This window comes from Dendrobates tinctorius, unplaced genomic scaffold, assembly GCF_039654945.1.
Source record: "Dendrobates tinctorius isolate UK_male_01 unplaced genomic scaffold, ASM3965494v1 ptg000216l, whole genome shotgun sequence".
Classification (NCBI taxonomy): domain Eukaryota; kingdom Metazoa; phylum Chordata; class Amphibia; order Anura; family Dendrobatidae; genus Dendrobates; species Dendrobates tinctorius.
In genome coordinates this window covers 481,200-500,579 of record NW_027361883.1, presented here as the reverse complement: position 1 = coordinate 500,579, position 19,380 = coordinate 481,200, and the positions used below count along the sequence as shown (strand labels likewise).

The following is a 19,380-nucleotide window of genomic DNA, read 5'->3' as shown; positions in this document are numbered from 1 at the left end:
TTTAATACAAAAAGTGAAACTCATTACATAGTCATTACACAGTGATCTATTTCACGTGTATATTTCTGTTAATGTTGATGATTACGGCTTTTAGTCAATGAAAACCCAAAAATCATTATCTCAGTAAATTAGAATACTTTATAACACCAGCTTGAAAAATGGTTTTAAAATCCGAAATGTTGGCCTACTGAAATGCATGTTCAGTAAATGCTGTCAATACTTGGTCGGGGACTCCTTTGGCATCAATTACTGCATCAATGCGGCGTGGCATGGAGGAGATCAGCCTGTGACACTGCTGAGGGGTTATGGAAGCCCAGGTTGCTTTGATATCAGCCTTCAACTCGTCGGCATTGTTGGGTCTGGGGTCTTTCGTCTTCCTCTGGACAATACACCATAGATTCTCTATGGGGTTAAGGTCAGGCGAGTTTGCTGCCAATCAAGCACAGTGATACTGTTTGTACACCAGGTATTGGTATTTTTGGCAGTGTGGACAGGTGTCAAGTCCTGCTGGAAAATTACATTTCCATCTCCAAAAAGCTTGTTGGCAGAGGGAAGCATGAAGTCATAGAATCGTAGCGTTGGAAGGGACCTCCTGGGCCATCTGGTCCAACCCCCTGCTCAAAGCAGGATTCGCTAAATCATCCCAGACAGATGTCTGTCCAGCCTCTGTTTGAAGACTTCCATTGAAGGAGAACTCACCACCTCTCGTGGCAGTCTGTTCCACTCATTGATCACTCTAACCGTCAAAAAGTTTTTTCTAATATCTAATCTGTGTCTCCTCCCATTCAGTTTCATCCCATTGCTTCTAGTCTTTCCTTGTGCAAATGAGAATAAAGATGATCCTTCTACAGTATGACAGCCCTTGAGATATTTGTAGACAGCTATTAAGTCTCTTCTCAGTCTTCTGTTTTGCAAGCTAAACATTCCCAAATCCTGCAACCTTACCTCATAAGACAGGGTTTGCAGACCGGTCACCATTGTGGTCGCTCTTTTCTGAACTTGCTCCAGTTTGTTGATGTCTTTTTTAAAATGTAGAGCTCAAAATTGGACACAGTATTCCAGATGAGGTCTAACCAAAGAGGAGTAGAGGGCAATAATGACTTCACGTGATCTAGACTGTATGCTTCTGTTAATACATCCTAGAATTGCATTTGCCTTTTTTGCTGCTGCATCACACTGTTGACTCATATTCAGTCTGTGATCTATTAGTATGCCCAAGTCTTTCACATGTGCTGTTGCTTAGCCCTATTCCTCCCATTCTGTATATGCTTTTATCATTTTTATAGCCCAGATGTAGTACTTTGCATTTTTCCCTGTTAAAAACCATTCTGTTAGTTGCTGCCCACTGCTCCAGTTTATTTATATCTTTTTGAATCCTCTCTCTCTCTTCTCTAGTATTAGCTATCCCTCCTAGCTTTGTGTCATCAGCAAATTTAATCAGTTTACCCTCAATTCCTTCATCTAAATCGTTGATAAAGATATTAAACAATACAGAGCCCAGGACAGAGCCCTGTGGTACCCCACTTGAGACATTCTTCTAACTGGATGTGCAGCCATTTACGACCACTCATTGGGTCCGATCACTAAGCCAGTTATGAATCCATCTAACAGTTGCCTTGTCCATTCCATACTTAGTCATTTTTTCAATAAGGATTGTGTGAGAAACTTTGTCAAATGCTTTGCTGAAGTCAAGATATACTATATCTACAGCATTTCCCTGATCCACCCAGTCAGTGATTCTGTCATAGAATGAAATTAAGTTAGTCTGACATGACTTGACTTATTAGTTACAAACCCATGCTGACTCTGTTTAATCACTTCATTCTTATCTAGGTACTTACATGTTGTTTAATAATTTGTTCAAAGATCTTTGCTGGTATAGAAGTCAGACTCACCGGCCTATAGTTGCCTGGGTCCACCTTCTTCCCCTTTTTCAAGATAGGAACCATATTTGCTCTTCTCCAGTCTTCTGGGATTTCTCCTGTTCTCCACGAATTTTCAAAGATTATGGAGAGGGGTTCAAAAATTTCTTCTGCCATCTCATTCAACACTATGGGCTGTAATTCATCTGGACCTGGAGACTTGAATTCATTTATGTTAGCTAAGTGTTTCCTCACTATCTTTCTGTTTATAGATATCCTGGATTCTTCCATTCCCTTAATAAGACAGTGAAATACAGTTGATGTTACATTTCCTTTCTGAGAGAAAACAGATGCAAAATAGGAATTTAAAAGTTCGACCTTCTCAACATCCTGGCTTACCATTTCATCATTTTCATCCTGTAAAAATCCTATAGCATCTTTGACTTTTCTTTTACTTTTGACATATCCCCAAAATCCTTTATTATTGCTTTTGACATCTCTTGCAAGCCTCAATTCATTTTCAGCTTTAGCTAATCTGATTTGTGCCCTGCAGGTTCTGCAGACAGCATTATATTCTTCTTTAGATATGCCTCCCTCTTTCCATTTTATAAACATTTCTTTCTTCCTTTTTAGAATGTGCTTAAGTTCTGTGTTCATCCATCCTGGTTTCCTTAAATGCTTCCTATTCTTCCCTCTTTTCTGAGTTAACAATTGTGCTTTGAGAATTTCATTTTTCAAGATTTCCCATCCTTCCTGTACATTTTTGTCTTTAAGGATATCCAGCCATTGAATCCCTCCAATTCTCTTTCGGAGACCCTTAAAATCTGCCTTTCTGAAATCTAACCTTGATGTCTGAGTCTTCACAGGTCTTCCTCCTCTAGTTATCCAAAATTCTAAAAATAGCATGGTCGCTACCTCCTAGGGTCCCAGACACTTACCTCCTCAACCATTTCCTCCAAGTGTTCTAAAATGTCTTGGTAGACAGCTGCGCTGACTTTGGTCTTGATAAAACATAGTGGATCTACACCAGCAGATGACACGGCTCCTCAAACCATCACTGATTGTGGAAACTTCACACTGGCTCCTCAAACCATCACGGATTGTGGAAACTTCACACTAGACCTCCAGAAGCTTGGATTGTGGCCTATCTACCCTTCTTCCAGACTCAGACGTTGGACCACTGACAACAGTCCAGTTCTTTTTCTCCTTGGCCCAAGTAAGATGCTTCTGGCGTTGTCTATTGGTCATGATTGGCTGACACGAGGAATGCGATACTTGTAGCCCATGCCCTGGATACGTGTGTGTGGTGGCTCTTGAAGCAATGACTCCATTAATATTCTTGGATACAGCACTCTGAACAGCCGGCCTCTTTAGCAATGACCTTTTGTGGCTTCCCCTCCTTGTGGAGGGTGTCAGTGACTGCCTTCTGGACAGCTGTCAAGTCAGCAGTCATTCCCCATGATTGGGGAGCTACTGAAACAGACTAAGGAACGTTTTTAAACACTGAGATAATGACTTTTGGGTTTTCATTGGCTGTAAGCCATAATCATCAACATTACCAGAAATAAACCCGTGAAATAGATCACTCTGTGTGTAATGACTAAAAAATATAGGAGTTTTACTTTTTGTTTTGAAGAACTGAAATAAATTAACTTTTTGATGATATTCTAATTTTGTGAGAAGCTCCTGTATAAAAAGTCTTCACTGAAACGAAGTCCAGATTAGAAGCAAGGAAAATTTTAACCTGATTTTAGACGAATACAATGGGAGAAATAATTTACCCATTTTTGTTTTTTCATAAATTCAATGGACTAACAACTTGATAAAACAACAAGATGGCTGAATTGATGAGTCCACCCTATATCTTGCATCTATATAGAATGAGATTGCCCCTCACAGTCAGTATGTCCCACATAAGAGAATTTCACCAAATTTTGAGCCCACTCCCTGCGCCCTGTAATACTGACGGAAGTCATCAGATTTACAAATTGCAGGTATGTCAGAACAGTCTTACTTTATTTACCGTTGCTGTCATTTGCCTTCGTGGACTACGTACTGTGGAAATTGGTGGCCATGCACCCGATTAGGAAATATATCGTATTTTTCAGACTGAAAGAAGCACTCTTTCCCAAAAATTTTTTGGGGAAAATGGGGGGGCATCTTATAGTCAGAATATACTTAGAAATACTGTGGCGGCAGCAGCAGTATGGCGATTCTGCGGCGGTCCCAGTCAGACGCTGCCAGGCGATGATCGCACTAACTTCCCAGGCTGGTGCAGCAGTGCTCTTGGTGCGGGGGGGGCTCCACCAGCATTTTGTGAAAGCCCCACACAACCATTGCTGCAATGCGTTGGACTCCAGGAAAATGGCCGCCGGGGCAGCGCATGCTCAGACAGATCTCGGCAACGAAATCACGTCCCAAGATCTCGTCTCCCGTGATGATCTTCTTGTTGAGTTCTCAATCTGAGCATGCACCTCCCCCAGCGGCCATTTTCCTGGAGGCCACGGCATCACAGCAATGGATATGCGGGGCCTTAGGGCTTTCACAAGATGCCGGCGGAGCCCCGAGCACCATCGCAGAACCAGCCTGGGATGGGATTTCCTGGAGGCCACTGCACCTGCTTGGGACGGCAGTCATATCGCCGGGCCCCCTGTGACCCCACTCCACCAACGCTGCTGTTCCCCTAAGGGTAAGCTGAATTCAGACTGTAAGACGGACCTCCATTTGACACATTAATGTTTTCCCTATTTTCCTTCTGAAAATTTGGGGTGCATCTTATGGTCCGGTGCGTCTTATAGTCCGAAAAATACGGTATGGTATCCCATCGAAGATGAACTAGTGGAACTATCCTAACAGAAGGTGCCAATGAAATAATGAAAAAGGGAGAATTTTCTTTGAAAAGAAAAACAAACAAAAAAACAAACCCGACACACACACACACAGAAAACCCACAACACATGACTACTCTGCCTACCAGAGACAGCAGAGGCAAGAAAAACAGAGCAAACTGCTCACAGGCATCATAATTCTAACTTCACACAGTCTCCTGGAATTGGAATAAAATATATATTTATCACCCCTCAAAACAAAAAGCTGCTCCAGTTTGTCAATAGTCCATGTCTGCTATTGAAGCTCAGCCCTATGTACCTGAATATGGATGACCTGCAATACCATAAACCACCCATAGGCAGCTGGGGCACTGTTTTTAGCTTCTGGATACAAGATAATAAATGAAGAATTTTGGCTCATCTTTCATCGTTTTTAAGAAATCTCAAGATGGAAGAGGCCAGGAGCCATTTGGTGAGCTGCATTTCTTGCTACATGTTCACAGACTTACCAGTGGAAAAGCCAAACTTTACATGCCACAAATGCAAGCTTGTGTCCCTGTTGGAGGAAAAGTTGCAAAATCTCGAAGAGAGGTTAGCTACGTTGAAGATCATTAAGGACGGTGAAGAGTTCTTGGACAGAACAGAATTATCTCTTCATGTTACAGAAAGAGAAGAAATTCGAAGTGCACCTGAAGAAACAGAGGAATGGAGACATGTGACCCAGAGAAGCAGGAGGATCAGGAGGCAGTCAGCACCCATACTGCTCAGGAACCAGTACCAGGCTCTCACGCAGGAAAACGATGAAGAAATACATCACGATAAGACTTTGCCAACAAACAGCAACCTTGTACGCCTTCAGAGTCCTCCTGGATGGAGAAAGAAAAATGTTGTGAAGAAGAAACGGAGAGTGGTGGTCATGGGGGATTCCCTGTTGAGAGGAACAGAGGCCGCTATCTGCAGACCGGATATAACTTCAAGAGAAATGTGCTGTCTTTCAGGTGCAAAAATTAAAGATGTGTCTGACAGGATATCAGGACTCTTCAGACCTACAGATGACTACCCATTCCTGCTACTACATGTGGGGACAAATGACACCGCAAGAAACGACCTGGAAACCATCTGCAGAGACTTTGAAGACTTAGGCAAGAAAGTGAAAGAACTGGGAGCGCAGGTGATCTTCTCTTCCATCCTCCCAGTGGATGGCCATGGAACAAGGAGGTGGAATAAGATTCTGCAGGTGAACAACTGGCTACGTCGATGGTGCCGTCAGCAACGATTTGGATTTCTGGATCACGGAGTGAACTACTTATACGATGGACTACTTGCTAGAGATGGGGTGCACCTTACGAAGACTGGAAAGCAGGTATTTGGAAGTCGCCTTGCTACACTTGTAAGGAGAGCTTTAAACTAGAACAACATGGGAAGGGAAGCAAAAGACCAGAAAAAGCCATACACCTGACAAATGCTACTGAGAACTCTGCTATTAGAAGTGGAAAGGAAGAAAAAAGACGAAAGAATCTAATTAATAAAAATATTGGAGAAAGAGAAACCAATCACAAACTAAAATGTTTCTATACTAATGCACAAAGCATGGGCAACAAACAAGGAGAATTGGAACTACTAACACAGGAAAAGAAATATGATGTCATTGGAATCACTGAAACTTGGTGGGACGATACACATGATTGGAATACAAGACTAGAAGGATACAACTTATTCGCAAGAAACAGACTTGATAAACGAGGAGGAGGTGTCGCATTGTATGTTAGAAACGCGTATATCTGCACAGAGATTGAAGCTTCAGAGACTGGGAGTTCTGTGGAAACTGTTTGGGTAAGAATACAAGGACAGAACAATGGAAAGGACACCATTGTAGGCATTTACTACAGGCCGCCTGTGCAAGCTGAAGATATGGATGAATTCTTTATGCATCAAATTGCCAAGTTCTCCAAAAAATATGACATAGTTGTCATGGGAGATTTCAACTATCCAGACATTTGTTGGGAATCTCTCTCAGGCAAAACTAACAGGTCAAGGAAATTCTTATCCTCTCTTGCTGACAACTTTATCTTCCAAAAGGTAAGGGAGAAAACAAGGGGAACTGCTACCTTGGATCTAATCATTATAAACAGGGAGGAAATGGTTGAGGAGGTAAAAGTGGCTGGGACCCTAGGAGGTAGCGACCATGCTATTTTAGAATTTTGGATAACTAGAGGCGGAAGACTTGTGAAGACTCAGACGTCAAGGTTAGATTTCAGAAAGGCAGATTTTAAGGGATTCAGAAAGAGAATTGGAGGGATCCAATGGCTGGATATCCTAAAAGACAAAAATGTCCAGGAAGGATGGGAAATCTTGAAAAATGAAATTCTCAAAGCACAGTTGTTAACAATTCCGAAAAGAGGGAAGAATAGGAAGCATTTAAGGAAACCAGGATGAACACAGAACTTAAGCACATGCTAAAAAGGAAGAAAAAAATGTTTATAAAATGGAAAGAGGGAGGCATATCTAAAGAAGAATATAATGCTGTCTGCAGAACCTGCAGGGCACAAATCAGATTAGCTAAAGCTGAAAATGAATTGAGGCTTGCAAGAGATGTCAAAATCAATAATAAAGGATTTTGGGGATATGTCAAAAGTAAAAGAAAAGTCAAAGATGCTATAGGATTTTTACAGGATGAAAATGATGAAATGGTAAGACAGGATGTTGAGAAGGCTGAACTTTTAAATTCCTATTTTGCATCTGTTTTCTCTCAGAAAGGAAATGTAACATCAACTGTTATTCACTGTCCTATTAAGGGAATAGAAGAATCCAGGATATCTATAAACAGAAAGCTAGTGAGGAAACACTTAGCTAACCTAAATGAATTCAAGTCTCCAGGTCCAGATGAATTACACCCCAGAGTACTGAAGGAGATAGCAGAATAAATTTTTGAACCCCTCTCCATAATCTTTGAAAATTCTTGGAGAACAGGAGAAGTGCCAGAAGACTGGAGAAGAGCAAATGTTGTTCCTATCTTCAAAAAGGGGAAGAAGGTGGACCCAGGGAACTATAGGCCGGTGAGTCTGACTTCTATACCAGGAAAGATCTTTGAACAAATTATTAAACATGTATGTCAATACCTGGATAAGAATGAAGTGATTAAACAGAGTCAGCATGGGTTTGTAACTAATAAGTCATGTCAGACTAACTTAATTTCCTTCTATGACGGTATCACTGATTGGGTGGATCAAGGAAATGCTGTAGATATAGTATATCTTGACTTCAGCAAAGCATTTGACAAAGTCTCTCATACAATCCTTATTGAAAAAATGACTAAGTATGGAATGGACAAGGCAACTGTTAGGTGGATTCATAACTGGCTTAGTGATCGGACCCAAAGAGTGGTCGTAAATGGCTGCACATCCAGTTGGAAAAATGTTTCAAGTGGGGTACCACAGGGCTCTGTCCTGGGCCCTGTATTGTTCAACATCTTTATCAACGATTTAGATGAAGGAATTGAGGGTAAACTGATTAAATTTGCTGATGACACAAAGCTAGGAGGGATAGCTAATACTAGAGAAGAGAGAGAGAGGATTCAAAAAGATTTAAATAAACTGGAGAAGTGGGCAGCAACTAACAGAATGGTTTTTAACAGGGAGAAATGCAAAGTACTACATCTGGGCAATAAAAATGAAAAAAGCATATATAGAATGGGAGGAATAGGGCTAAGTGACAGCACATGTGAAAAAGACTTGGGTATACTAATAGATCACAGACTGAATATGAGTCAACAGTGTGATGCAGCAGCAAAAAAGGCAAATGCAATTCTAGGATGTATTAACAGTAGCATACAGTCTAGATCAAGTGAAGTCATTATTTCCCTCTACTCCTCTTTGGTCAGACCTCATCTGGAATAGTGTGTCCAGTTTTGGGCACCACATTTTAAAAAAGACATCAACAAACTGGAGCAAGTTCAGAAAAGAGCGACCAGAATGGTGACCGGTCTGCAAACCTTGTCTTATGAGGAAAGGTTGCAGGATTTGGGAATGTTTAGTTTGCAAAAGAGAAGACTGAGAGGAGACTTAATAGCTGTCTACAAATATCTAAAAGGCTGTCACATTGTAGAAGGATCAACTTTATTCTCATTTGCACAAGGAAAGACTAGAAGCAATGGGATGAAACTGAATGGGAGGAGACACAGATTAGATATTAGAAAAAACTTTTTGACAGTTCGAGTGATCAATGAGTGGAACAGGCTGCCACGAGAAGTGGTGAGTTCTCCTTCAATGGAAGTCTTCAAACAGAGGCTGGACAGACATCTGACTGGGATGATTTAGCGAATCCTGCTTTGAGCAGGGGGTTGGACCAGATGGCCCAGGAGGTCCCTTCCAACTCTACGATTCTATGATTTCTATGATTAAGACAGGCTCAGCCTTCAGAACAGGCCTATGAAAAAGTGTGTCCGATATTCATCCTTCTGGTCATGCATATGCCGCCCATGTCCATCGTTTACATCGTAAGACATTCACTTTTATACCTAAATACCTAAAAAAAAAAAAAAGTACAAGGCCAAGTGCAACTTTCTAGGCCAAAAATTGCAAGAATGCAATAAGGATGTTCCATAAAAGTCAACGATTTTGTTTTTTAGGCACCTATAGACCTGAGTGAGAGAATCTCATCGAAATATGGAAGACTGGCGCCTGCAACCAAAACCTCACCCGCGGATGAGCAGAGGTCACCCGCAGGTGATGCAAGATTGGTAACCCATGTTGTGTGGTCGGTGGGCATCCCCGTGGGCAGTTTTGGATGCAGGCAGGATTTAAATGTATTAAGAAAGCGAATATCCAAATCTATGGAATCCACAAGCGATCTGAAGAACAGGGGAGTCCAAATGTACCCTGTAGGAATCAAGCCAGACTGAGCGAGCAGCATTCCTACAGACCGGGGGCATGTGCGATCAGTGTGTGTGATGGTTTGCACCCCCCATACATTTATCCCGGGTCCTGGGGGTAGAGGTGACTTATGGACAACTACTTTTAATCTGTACATCAGGAAAACTGCTGTGCTATCTCAGGGGCGGGTCCTGAGGAGCCGTGTCACCGCCCCCGCTGTATTTACTTCCTCCTTCCGTTTCTCTCCACACAAAAATCGGCCCTATAGGTAGGAACAGTTGTGGCTTTACGCTTTCCTATCGTTCAGAAAAACATCCATGTGTGGGGAAAAAAAATAAAGATTTTTTGGGGAAATTTTTAGAAAAATGTAATTCACATTTAGCAACAAGTCCAGACCAGCGCGGTTTGCAGACAGGTGTACTCATATTTGACAACTGTCTCAGGAAACGTAATGATATAAATGGAGACCAAAATATCACCCTCTCTCAAAAGGTATACAATTAGGAAAGTAAAACATGTTCTCTCCAATTCAGTAACCAGATCCCTGGCCCTTTAAGAGAAGTCGGGTCTCTCTGCCGTCTCACTATCGGAGCTGTGTAAAGGCCGACAATCCACTGGATTCTAATGTAAAGACCCAACGCTCGCGATAATCATGTAAAGTGAAGGGGTTGAGAGACTGAACAAGGAGTCCAAAAATGCTCGTTCATCGTGTATGAAGACGTGAAGAGAAAATAAAGTCCATGGAGCCTCATTTAAGAGTCTCAAACACGGGACTAGCCAGATCTTCCTCCAGGGAAGGACCCAGCCAAGGAGTGGCTCCTTTCGGAAACCACCATTACCACCATATTAAGTGGCCCTTTAAGTCAATATCCAGCTCTTTACGAGTTTACAGATATGACAAGGGAAATACCAAGGCCAGGTATCCATCCACAGGCAGCTGTTTTGGGGTGTTGCCCCTCATCAGTGTGGAGTAGGATTCTGGCTAGGTGGGAGCAATGCCTAGTAGACCAACATCACGAAACAATCACTCCACACTGATGAGGGGCAACACCCCGAAACAGCTGTCTGTGGATGGATACCTGGCCTTGGTATTTCCCTTGTCATATCTGTAAACTCGTAAAGAGCTGTGTCACGGGGTCCTTCTCTGGTATCACACAATCAACAGAGCAAGCGAAGAGTGAACAATTCCAAGACCTTTATTCAGGCAAAAATACGAAAAGGTCCATATTCAGTCCACCACACAAAGGATAAGATAGTCCAGAATAAGAATGCAGTCCAGTAACAGGATAAAATGTCCAGGGAAACGAGATTCCAGAACTCTAGCACCAGAGGATAAAATGGGTCCTTCTCTCTGAAATGCAGTCTTTACACGATCCTGTCCACACCGGAACTGACTGACTGATAGAAAAACACTATGAAAATAACTGAAATAGAAAAATAGGAATATACAAAAAATGACATCCACATAGCATATCACACCATCACAAGCTGGATATTGACTTAAAGGGCCACTTAATATGGTGGTAATGGAGGTTTCCAAAAGGAGCCACTCCTTGGCTGGGTCCTTCCCTGGAGAAGATCTGGCTAGTCCCGTGTTTGAGACTCTTAAATGAGGCTCTAAGGACTTTATTTGCATATTCGTATTTCCCAGGGAGCATGGCACCTAGGATTTCACTGATTGAGCGCCTTTGCCGGCTGCCGCAGTGTTTTCTTTGACTGGTCTCCCTGAGGTCAGTGATTGTTTCAAGAAGTGAAGAGAGAAAGTTCTCAGTCAACTTTCAAAAATTGAATTTAGTTAAAAGTGTAGCAAAGTAACATGGACCCCAGTGTATTAGATGACAGGATAAAGGAGGAGATCAGAAGAAAGAGCAATCAGAGGAACTATCACAGCTTCTACTCATTGTCTGCTTTCAGCTCCATGTCTGTGTGGTTTCATACGTCTTTAGGTTGAAGGTAGACAGACAAATCTCCATCGAGCTCACCCCATAGCCAAACATGTTCATCCAGAAGACAAAAACGCCAAGGTGGTAGATGCCGATTGCCCCATATTAGGAGGAAAAATTATTTCCTGATTCCACAAATGGACAACGCCCAATCACAATCTAGTAGTCATTTTTCAAGAAAGATATTCAGGCTTTTTGTGAACTTTTTTAGTGAACCAACCATTAAATCATGTGGCAGAGAGTTCCATAATCTCACTGCTCTTACAGTAAAGAATCAGTCAGTGATGAATAAACCTTTCCTCTAGACACATAGGATGCCCCCCTTGTCACTGTAGTAGGTCAAGGTGTAAAAAGATCTTCAGAAAGATCTCGGTACTGTCCCCTTATATATTTGTACATTATTATAATGTCACCCCCAAGTCTTCCTTTTTCCAAACTGCATAACTCCAGTCTAATAACCTGTCTTCTGCAGTACTCCCAATCCCTTATTAACCTTGGTCACTCTTCTCCACTCCAGCTATGTCCTTCTAATTAATACACTGGAACACAAAATGCACAGTATGTTATGTTGTGAGACTCAGTTCAACTTATTTAGAAGCAGCAGTGTCCTCCTCTAGTACAGTAACGTTTAGAAGCAGTACTGTCCCATGTGGTTAGGGTAAACCTTAAACGGAGCTTCCAACAGAAAATCCTAACTATGGCTCGCTAGAATATCATCACAGGTCCCCAGAACGGAACAGTAAAGTCATGGGGTAAAGTGTGGGTGCAGGCAATGCTGGCAAAGAGTTGCGACCATAACATATCATACAAAAGCTTTACTGGAAAATTGAGGTAGGAATGTGTAAAGAGGCCTCGTAGCAGAGGAAATTTTTATTTTATTTTTTAGGCGTTGATCATGGATCATATATTTTTAGAATTTTTCACCTTGCAGTAAAGTCATGTTAGTTCTGTTTACAAAATCCATGTGAAATCCATGGGTTTTAGATGTTGAGTGAGGGTTTCTTAAACCTGTTCACATCAATAGTAGCAACAGCCTACAAGTTAATGGGGTCTGGTGCAAAATGGCACTGCCATCCCTTACACTCCAACATCTGGATTTCAATTATGTCAACCTCCTCAGGATACAGATACAGCTGAAAACTATCATCAGCTCCCTGCCCCTCCATTCAACCTGAGCAACAAAGTCTCAGCACAGCAAGTGTGATGACACGACAGCATGGAGCATCGTCCACACACAGTACAGACCGAAGCAGCGCAGAGTGAGGGACTGAACCGTGGGGGCATCCTATGGTGCGTGTGTACGGAGGAAAGTACCGTGGGGGACCTCACACTGTGTGTACGGAGGAAAGTACCGTGGGGGATCTCACACTGTGTGTACGGAGGAAAGTACCGTGGGGGACCTCACATTGTGTGTACGGAGGAAAGTACTGTGGGGGACCTCACACTTGTGTACGGAGGAAAAGTACCGTGGGGACCTCACATTGTGTGTACGGAGGAAAGTACTGTGGGGGACCTCACACTGTGTGTACGGAGGAAAGTACCGTGGGGGACCTCACACTGTGTGTACGGAGGAAAGTACCGTGGGGGACCTCACACTGTGTGTACGGAGGAAAGTACCGTGGGGGACCTCACACTGTGTGTACGGAGGAAAGTACCGTGGGGGACCTCACACTGTGTGTACGGAGGAAAGTACCGTGGGGGACCTCACACTGTGTGTACGGAGGAAAGTACCGTGGGGACCTCACATTGTGTGTACGGAGGAAAGTACTGTGGGGGACCTCACACTGTGTGTACGGAGGAAAGTACCGTGCGGACCTCACATTGTGTGTACGGAGGAAAGTACCGTGGGGACCTCATACAGAGCATGGGATAACGTACTGTGGGGGATCATACTGTGTGTGTGTGTGGCGGGGGGGGGTTGGGGAGGTGAGGCGATGGTCCTGTTGGGTCATCATTCTGTGATTAAGGGGGGGGGGAAGCACTGAGGAAATAATACTGTGTTTGGGGTGTAATGTAGGGTCATCATATTCCATCTGGAGTGTAGTTGTAGGGCCATCAAAGTGTGTTTGTGGGAACCAGGGTGTGTGTGTGTGATACATGACACACTGTCATGTCTTTACAATTTTGGAGCTTTGCTCCTGAGTTTGTGTGTCTGGATCCAGGCAAATTATTATTTTTTCTTCTTTTCAGAAGGGAGGTGTGGACGGGATGGAGCTCAATTCGGACTTTTTCTATTAGGCCCCCATGATTTCTCCGTTTGCCCCTGGCTCACATGCACTGGAAATTTTAGGCTTTTTTTTTTTTTTTTTTTCCTTTTGCAAAAAAAACGATCTGGATTGAGCATGGAAAATGAAGGCAATGCTCGGCTGTCGTTAATAGGGTTAATCATTTTGTGAATTTTCCGGAGTGAAAACCAGAGATCAGGGGGACAGTCTCTGCTTTCTGACTACTCTGCTGCTCGGAGAGGGTGGTGTGATCACATGTAATAGATGACAACCGGTGACAACTCGCCCCGATCACTGGCGAGTATCGCAGTGCGCGGCTGCGGCCTCGCACACTAATTGCGCGCCCGGCACTTATGTAACGATTCCGCTTTATGGAGAATCAATGTGCTGACATTTGTGAGGTTAGTGGAGCGTGGAGCCGACTAATGACCCGGAAAATGGGATTGTGTTCTACAAAAGGACAAAGACGTGAAAGCCGAACCCATCATTACTGGGATGAGACATGTGATGGGGGTCCGGCCGAAAATCCAATACATGCAGGAAAAAAAAAAAAAAGTAGCCCAGAGCATGCTTACCCGGGAACCCACCTTAGCCCCTCAGGGACTCGGACATTTATTTTTTAATATTGTTTCCCTCACCCCCCTACCTACCATACCTATTTTCTGAATGCCTTGCTTTTTCTGCAAGACAAGTCGTAGTTTTGAATGTCACCATAATTTTTTTTTTGTTGTAAATTTAAAAAGTATACGTTTGTAGCTAAAAAACGTAACAAAAAAATAAATTTGGTTTGTTACTATTTTCTGAGTTTCGTATAATTTTTTTATTATGTCAGGACGTTTTGAATGCATACGAACATAAGGCCACGTTGCATTTTTTCTGCAGGCACAAGGCCTGTTTTCTTGGCAGTAAAGAAGCCGCTTACAAAAAATATGTTCTGCGGCATTAGTATTGTCTCTTGTGCATGCTGATAAAGTTTAGTGCCTCCACTCCCCCCCCCCCCGCAAAAAAAAAAAAAAAAAAAACCCATGATGCAACTTCCTTAGGCTGTGTGCACACGCAGCGGACCCGCAGCAGTTTTTGCTGCGGTGTACAGTACCATGATTCCCTATGGGAATCAAAAACCGCAGTGCAGACGGTGCGGAATTTTCCGCGCGGATTATCTGCGGTTTTCAATCCGCAGAAAGAATTGACATGTCAATTCTTTCTGCGGATTCTCCTGCGGTTTGCCATCTCCTCTATTGAGGAGATGAAAAACCGCAGGGCAAAACCGCAAAGCAATCCGCAGGTAAAACCGCAGGTCTTTTGACCTGCGGTTTCACCTGCGGATTTTACAAAATCCGCGCGGATGAATCCGCACCTAATCCGCAGCGTGTGCACACAGCCTTAGGTTTCTACACCAAAAAACGCAGAAAACCTGATATCTGGGTTCTTGCACTTTCTGTGGGTGACAAAATGCTGCAAAAATACTGAAAAAAGTGACATGCTGCAGTTTGCAAAAATTCAGTCAGGAAAAAGAAACCAACATGTGTGCATGAGATTTCCGAAATCTCAGGTTTTTACTGGTACTGTAAAATGCAGGTTAAAATTTCCATAAAAAACACAGCCTAAAGCTTTTTTTTTTTTGGAGGGCAAATTAAAAAAAAAAAAAAAAAAAAAAAAAAATATTGTATAGTACAGACCAAAAGTTTGGACACACCTTCTCATTCAAAGCGTTCTCTTTATTTTCATGGCTATGAAAATTGTAGATTCACTCTGAAGCATCAAAACTATGAATTATCACATGTGGAATTATATCATTAACAAAAAAGTGTGAAACAACTGAGAATATGTCTTATATTCTAGGTTCTTCACAGTAGCCACCTTTGGCTTTGATTTCTGCTTTGCACACTCTTGGCATTCTCTTGATGAGCTTCAAGAGGTAGTCACCGGAAATGGTCTTCCAACAGTCTTGAAGGAGTTCCCAGAGATGCTTAGCACTTGTTGGCCCTTTTGCCTTCACTCTGCGGTCCAGCTCACCCCAAACCATCTCGATTGGGTTCAGGTCTGGTGACTGTGGAGGCCAGGTCATCTGGCGTAGCACCCCATCACTCTCCTTCTTGGTCAGATAGCCCTTACACAGCCTGGAGGTGTGTTTGGGGTCATTGTCCTATTGAAAAATAAATGATGGTCCAACTAAACGCAAACCGGATGGAATAGCATGCCACTGCAAGATGCTGTGGTAGCCATGCTGGTTCAGTATGCCTTCAATTCTGAATAAATCCCCAACAGTGTCACCAGCAAAGCACCCGCACACCATCACACCTCCTCCTCCATGCTTCACGGTGGGAACCAAGCATGTAGAGTCCATCCGTTCACCTTTTCTGCGTCGCACAAAGACACGGTGGTTGGAACCAAAGATCTCAAATTTGGACTCATCAGACCAAAGCACAGATTTCCACTGGTCTAATGTCCATTCCTTGTGTTCTTTAGCCCAAACAAGTCTTCTGCTTGTTGCCTGTCCTTAGCAGTGGTTTCCTAGCAGCTACTTTACCATGAAGGCCTGCAGCACAAAGTCTCCTCTTAACAGTTGCTGTAGAGATGTGTCTGCTGCTAGAACCCTGTGTGGCATTGACCTGGTCTCTAATCTGAGCTGCTGTTAACCTGCGATTTCTGAGGCTGGTGACTCGGATGAACTTATCCTCCGCAGCAGAGGTGACTCTTGGTCTTCCTCTCCTGGGGCGGTCCTCAGGTGAGCCAGTTTCTTTGTAGCGCTTGATGGTTTTTGCCACTGCACTTGGGGACACTTTCAAAGTTTTCCCAATGTTTCGGACAGACTGACCTTCATTTTTTAAAGTAATGATGGCCACTCGTTTTTCTTTACTTAGCTGCTTTTTTCTTGCCATAATACAAATTCTAACAGTCTATTCAGTAGGACTATCACCTGTGTATCCACCAGACTTCTGCACAACACAACTGATGGCCCCAACCCCATTTATAAGGCAAGAAATCCCACTTATTAAGCCTGACAGGGCACACCTGTGAAGTGAAAACCATTTCCGGTGACTACCTCTTGAAGCTCATCAAGAGAATGCCAAGAGTGTGCAAAGCAGTAATCAAAGCAAAAGGTGGCTACTTTATAGAACCTAGAATATAAGACATTTTCAGTTGTTTCACACTTTGTGAATTATATTATTTCACATGTGTTAATTCATAGTTTTGATGACTTCAGAGTGAATCTACAATTCTCATAGTCATGAAAATAAAGAAAACTCTTTGAATGAGGTGTGTCCAAACTTTTGGTCTGTACTGTAATATATATTTTTTTCAGTTTATGGATGAAAAGTTTTTTTTATTTCTATCCATTGTTGCACACAGGGACACCAAATATGATACTATTATTACATAATACATACAAATTTTTTTATTTTTTTATTTTTTTTTTATATAGTGTCTGGAGAAAGGGTTTCCCCCCCCCATTATTAAAAAATAAGTGTCTTTTTACATATTTGATCATCCCCCTGCGCTCACGCCCGGTATGCCATCCTGTAGTGTGGCCGAGTATCGCGAGATTGGCGATTCCCTATGCGGTACAGCCCCCGGCCACAGGAAAGGCATGGTCGGAGTATGTAACTTTGTATTAACCCTATAAGCCTCCTTTTTGACGCGACTTGTGTAGTTTGATTTTCTTTCGCTCTCGATTTTCATAGCCACTATTTGATAAATGTTTCTGATCCCGAAACATGGCGTTTCTCGCACCAAAGGAGCACTATAATATATCACTCTGCAAGGTCTTCAATCCACTTTTTTCCTTGCATGAGCTGAGGGTGCAGTGGATATTCCTCGTATCATTCACCTAACGATAACTGATAACGATAACTGACCGCACTAATTGGAACGCGTCATGGGACCCACCGCCATTTCCAAGAGGAAATGGTGACAGCCACTTTGTATTCATTTCCAGGAGGAACATCACAACTTAGAAATTTAGGAAAAGATGCTCCAGAATTATTTCACGGTGAATACAAGTAGTTACTAACACAGACCCATCCGGAAAAAACAAAGGAGGTCCTTTTTAAAAAACGTAGGGTTTGCCAACTGAAGAAGGATCCCAACTTGAACCCCCTCATCCAACAGATACTGAAAAATATATGTACAGTAATATCTTCTCTACAGGTCCAGCTCTACATCCCCGACATAGAGAGATGTCCACCGTTTCACCCCTCGTATGGAGGAAAGAGTCCAAAATGCTTGAAGGCACCAAGCCAACGCCCATGGAGTACAGAAGCTATATAACGTGGCACCACCCATTTTTTCCAGAAACTGGGTTACTAAAGATGAAGACGCCAACAAGAATAAGTACTACCCACCTTGGTTTTTGTTGAGCCTCCTTCTCATCTTTGGCACCAAACCAGGCCCCGACCTTGGGCCTCTCCTCAGAGCTTGCCGGCACAGGTGGCTTTGGCTCAGGAAGACTATGCTTAGCAGGATTATTCTTCTCAGTTCCTTGGTAGAGGTCAATCTTGGGTTTCTCGTCTTTGGCCTTCACTTCTGCACTTTTATTCTTGGACACATCCTCAGTAAACACCATGGGGGTGGTGATCTGAACAGGTTTGTTTTCCACTCGCACTGGGTTGTTTGTCGGCTTTGGTTGTGACATTTGTTTTAAGGAGGCATTTTGCCCCTCCGCAGCAGGACCCGGAGGCTTAGTCTCCAGTTTCTCAGAAGGTTGGCTCGGTCCTCTGATCACGTCCGTTACGTCCTCAGCTTTCCTTACGATATTGTGAAAGGACCTTGACGCGAGGGAAGATTTCTCCAGAGGGATTGGCTTTGGAGCAGGCACTTCTTTGTAGACGTGGCTTCCGTTGATGCAGACAGAAGACTTGGAGATGGGGCTGCTCTTTGGCTTTAGGTTCTGTACGGCCTTTGGTTCTGGGAAGAGCTTGAGTTGGCCGACCTCGTCACTGAATGCCCTCTTGTGCGTCATCCTGGGCGACGCATCTTTATCTAAGAAGACATAATGAGCCAGGACAATTTAGAACGCTGATTACATATAGAAAGGTTCTATCCAATGATCATAATATGCCCTGTCCAAATCCTACACAGCGTCGAATATCACCAGGGACGCTCTACACCAACCGAGGGAACGTGTACTGACGGTAAATTTAGGGAAATGTAAGTATTAAGCTTTTTAAGCCTTTCATGACTGGGTAATGTTTTCCTCCCTTTCATCCGAGAACCAGTTTCTTAAATTTTTCCCCATCATCGTAGCTACAGTGGATACGGAAAGTATTTGGTTTTCCAAATCAAGTCCTAGAAATTTTTGCAAATTTATTAAAAAGGAAAAACTGAAGTATCCCATGGTCATAAGTATTCAGGCCCTTTGCTCAGACACTCATATGTAAGTCTCATGCTGTCCATTTCCTTGTGCTCCTCCTTGAGATGGTTCTACTCCTTCATTGGAGTCCAGCTGTGTTTAATTAAACTGATAGGAATCATAGAATCATAGAGTTGGAAGGGACCTCCTGGGCCATCTGGTCCAACCCCCTGCTCAAAGCAGGATTCGCTAAATCATCCCAGTCAGATGTTTGTCCAGCCTCTGTTTGAAGACTTCCATTGAAGGAGAACTCACCACTTCTCGTGGCAGCCTGTTCCACTCATTGATCAGTCTAACT

General features: G+C 43.0%; 1 protein-coding gene across 3 annotated transcripts in view; it reads right to left on the bottom strand.

The window, feature by feature from the left end:
• Positions 1-19,380, bottom strand: part of RAB11FIP5 (RAB11 family interacting protein 5) — a 76,771-nt gene that overhangs the window by 18,395 nt on the left and 38,996 nt on the right. For all 3 annotated transcript variants that reach the window (XM_073555064.1, XM_073555063.1, XM_073555062.1), the window contains exon 4: positions 18,076-18,712. In XM_073555064.1, coding sequence (XP_073411165.1) covers positions 18,076-18,712 — 637 coding nt within the window. The remainder of the gene's footprint in view (positions 1-18,075; positions 18,713-19,380) is intronic.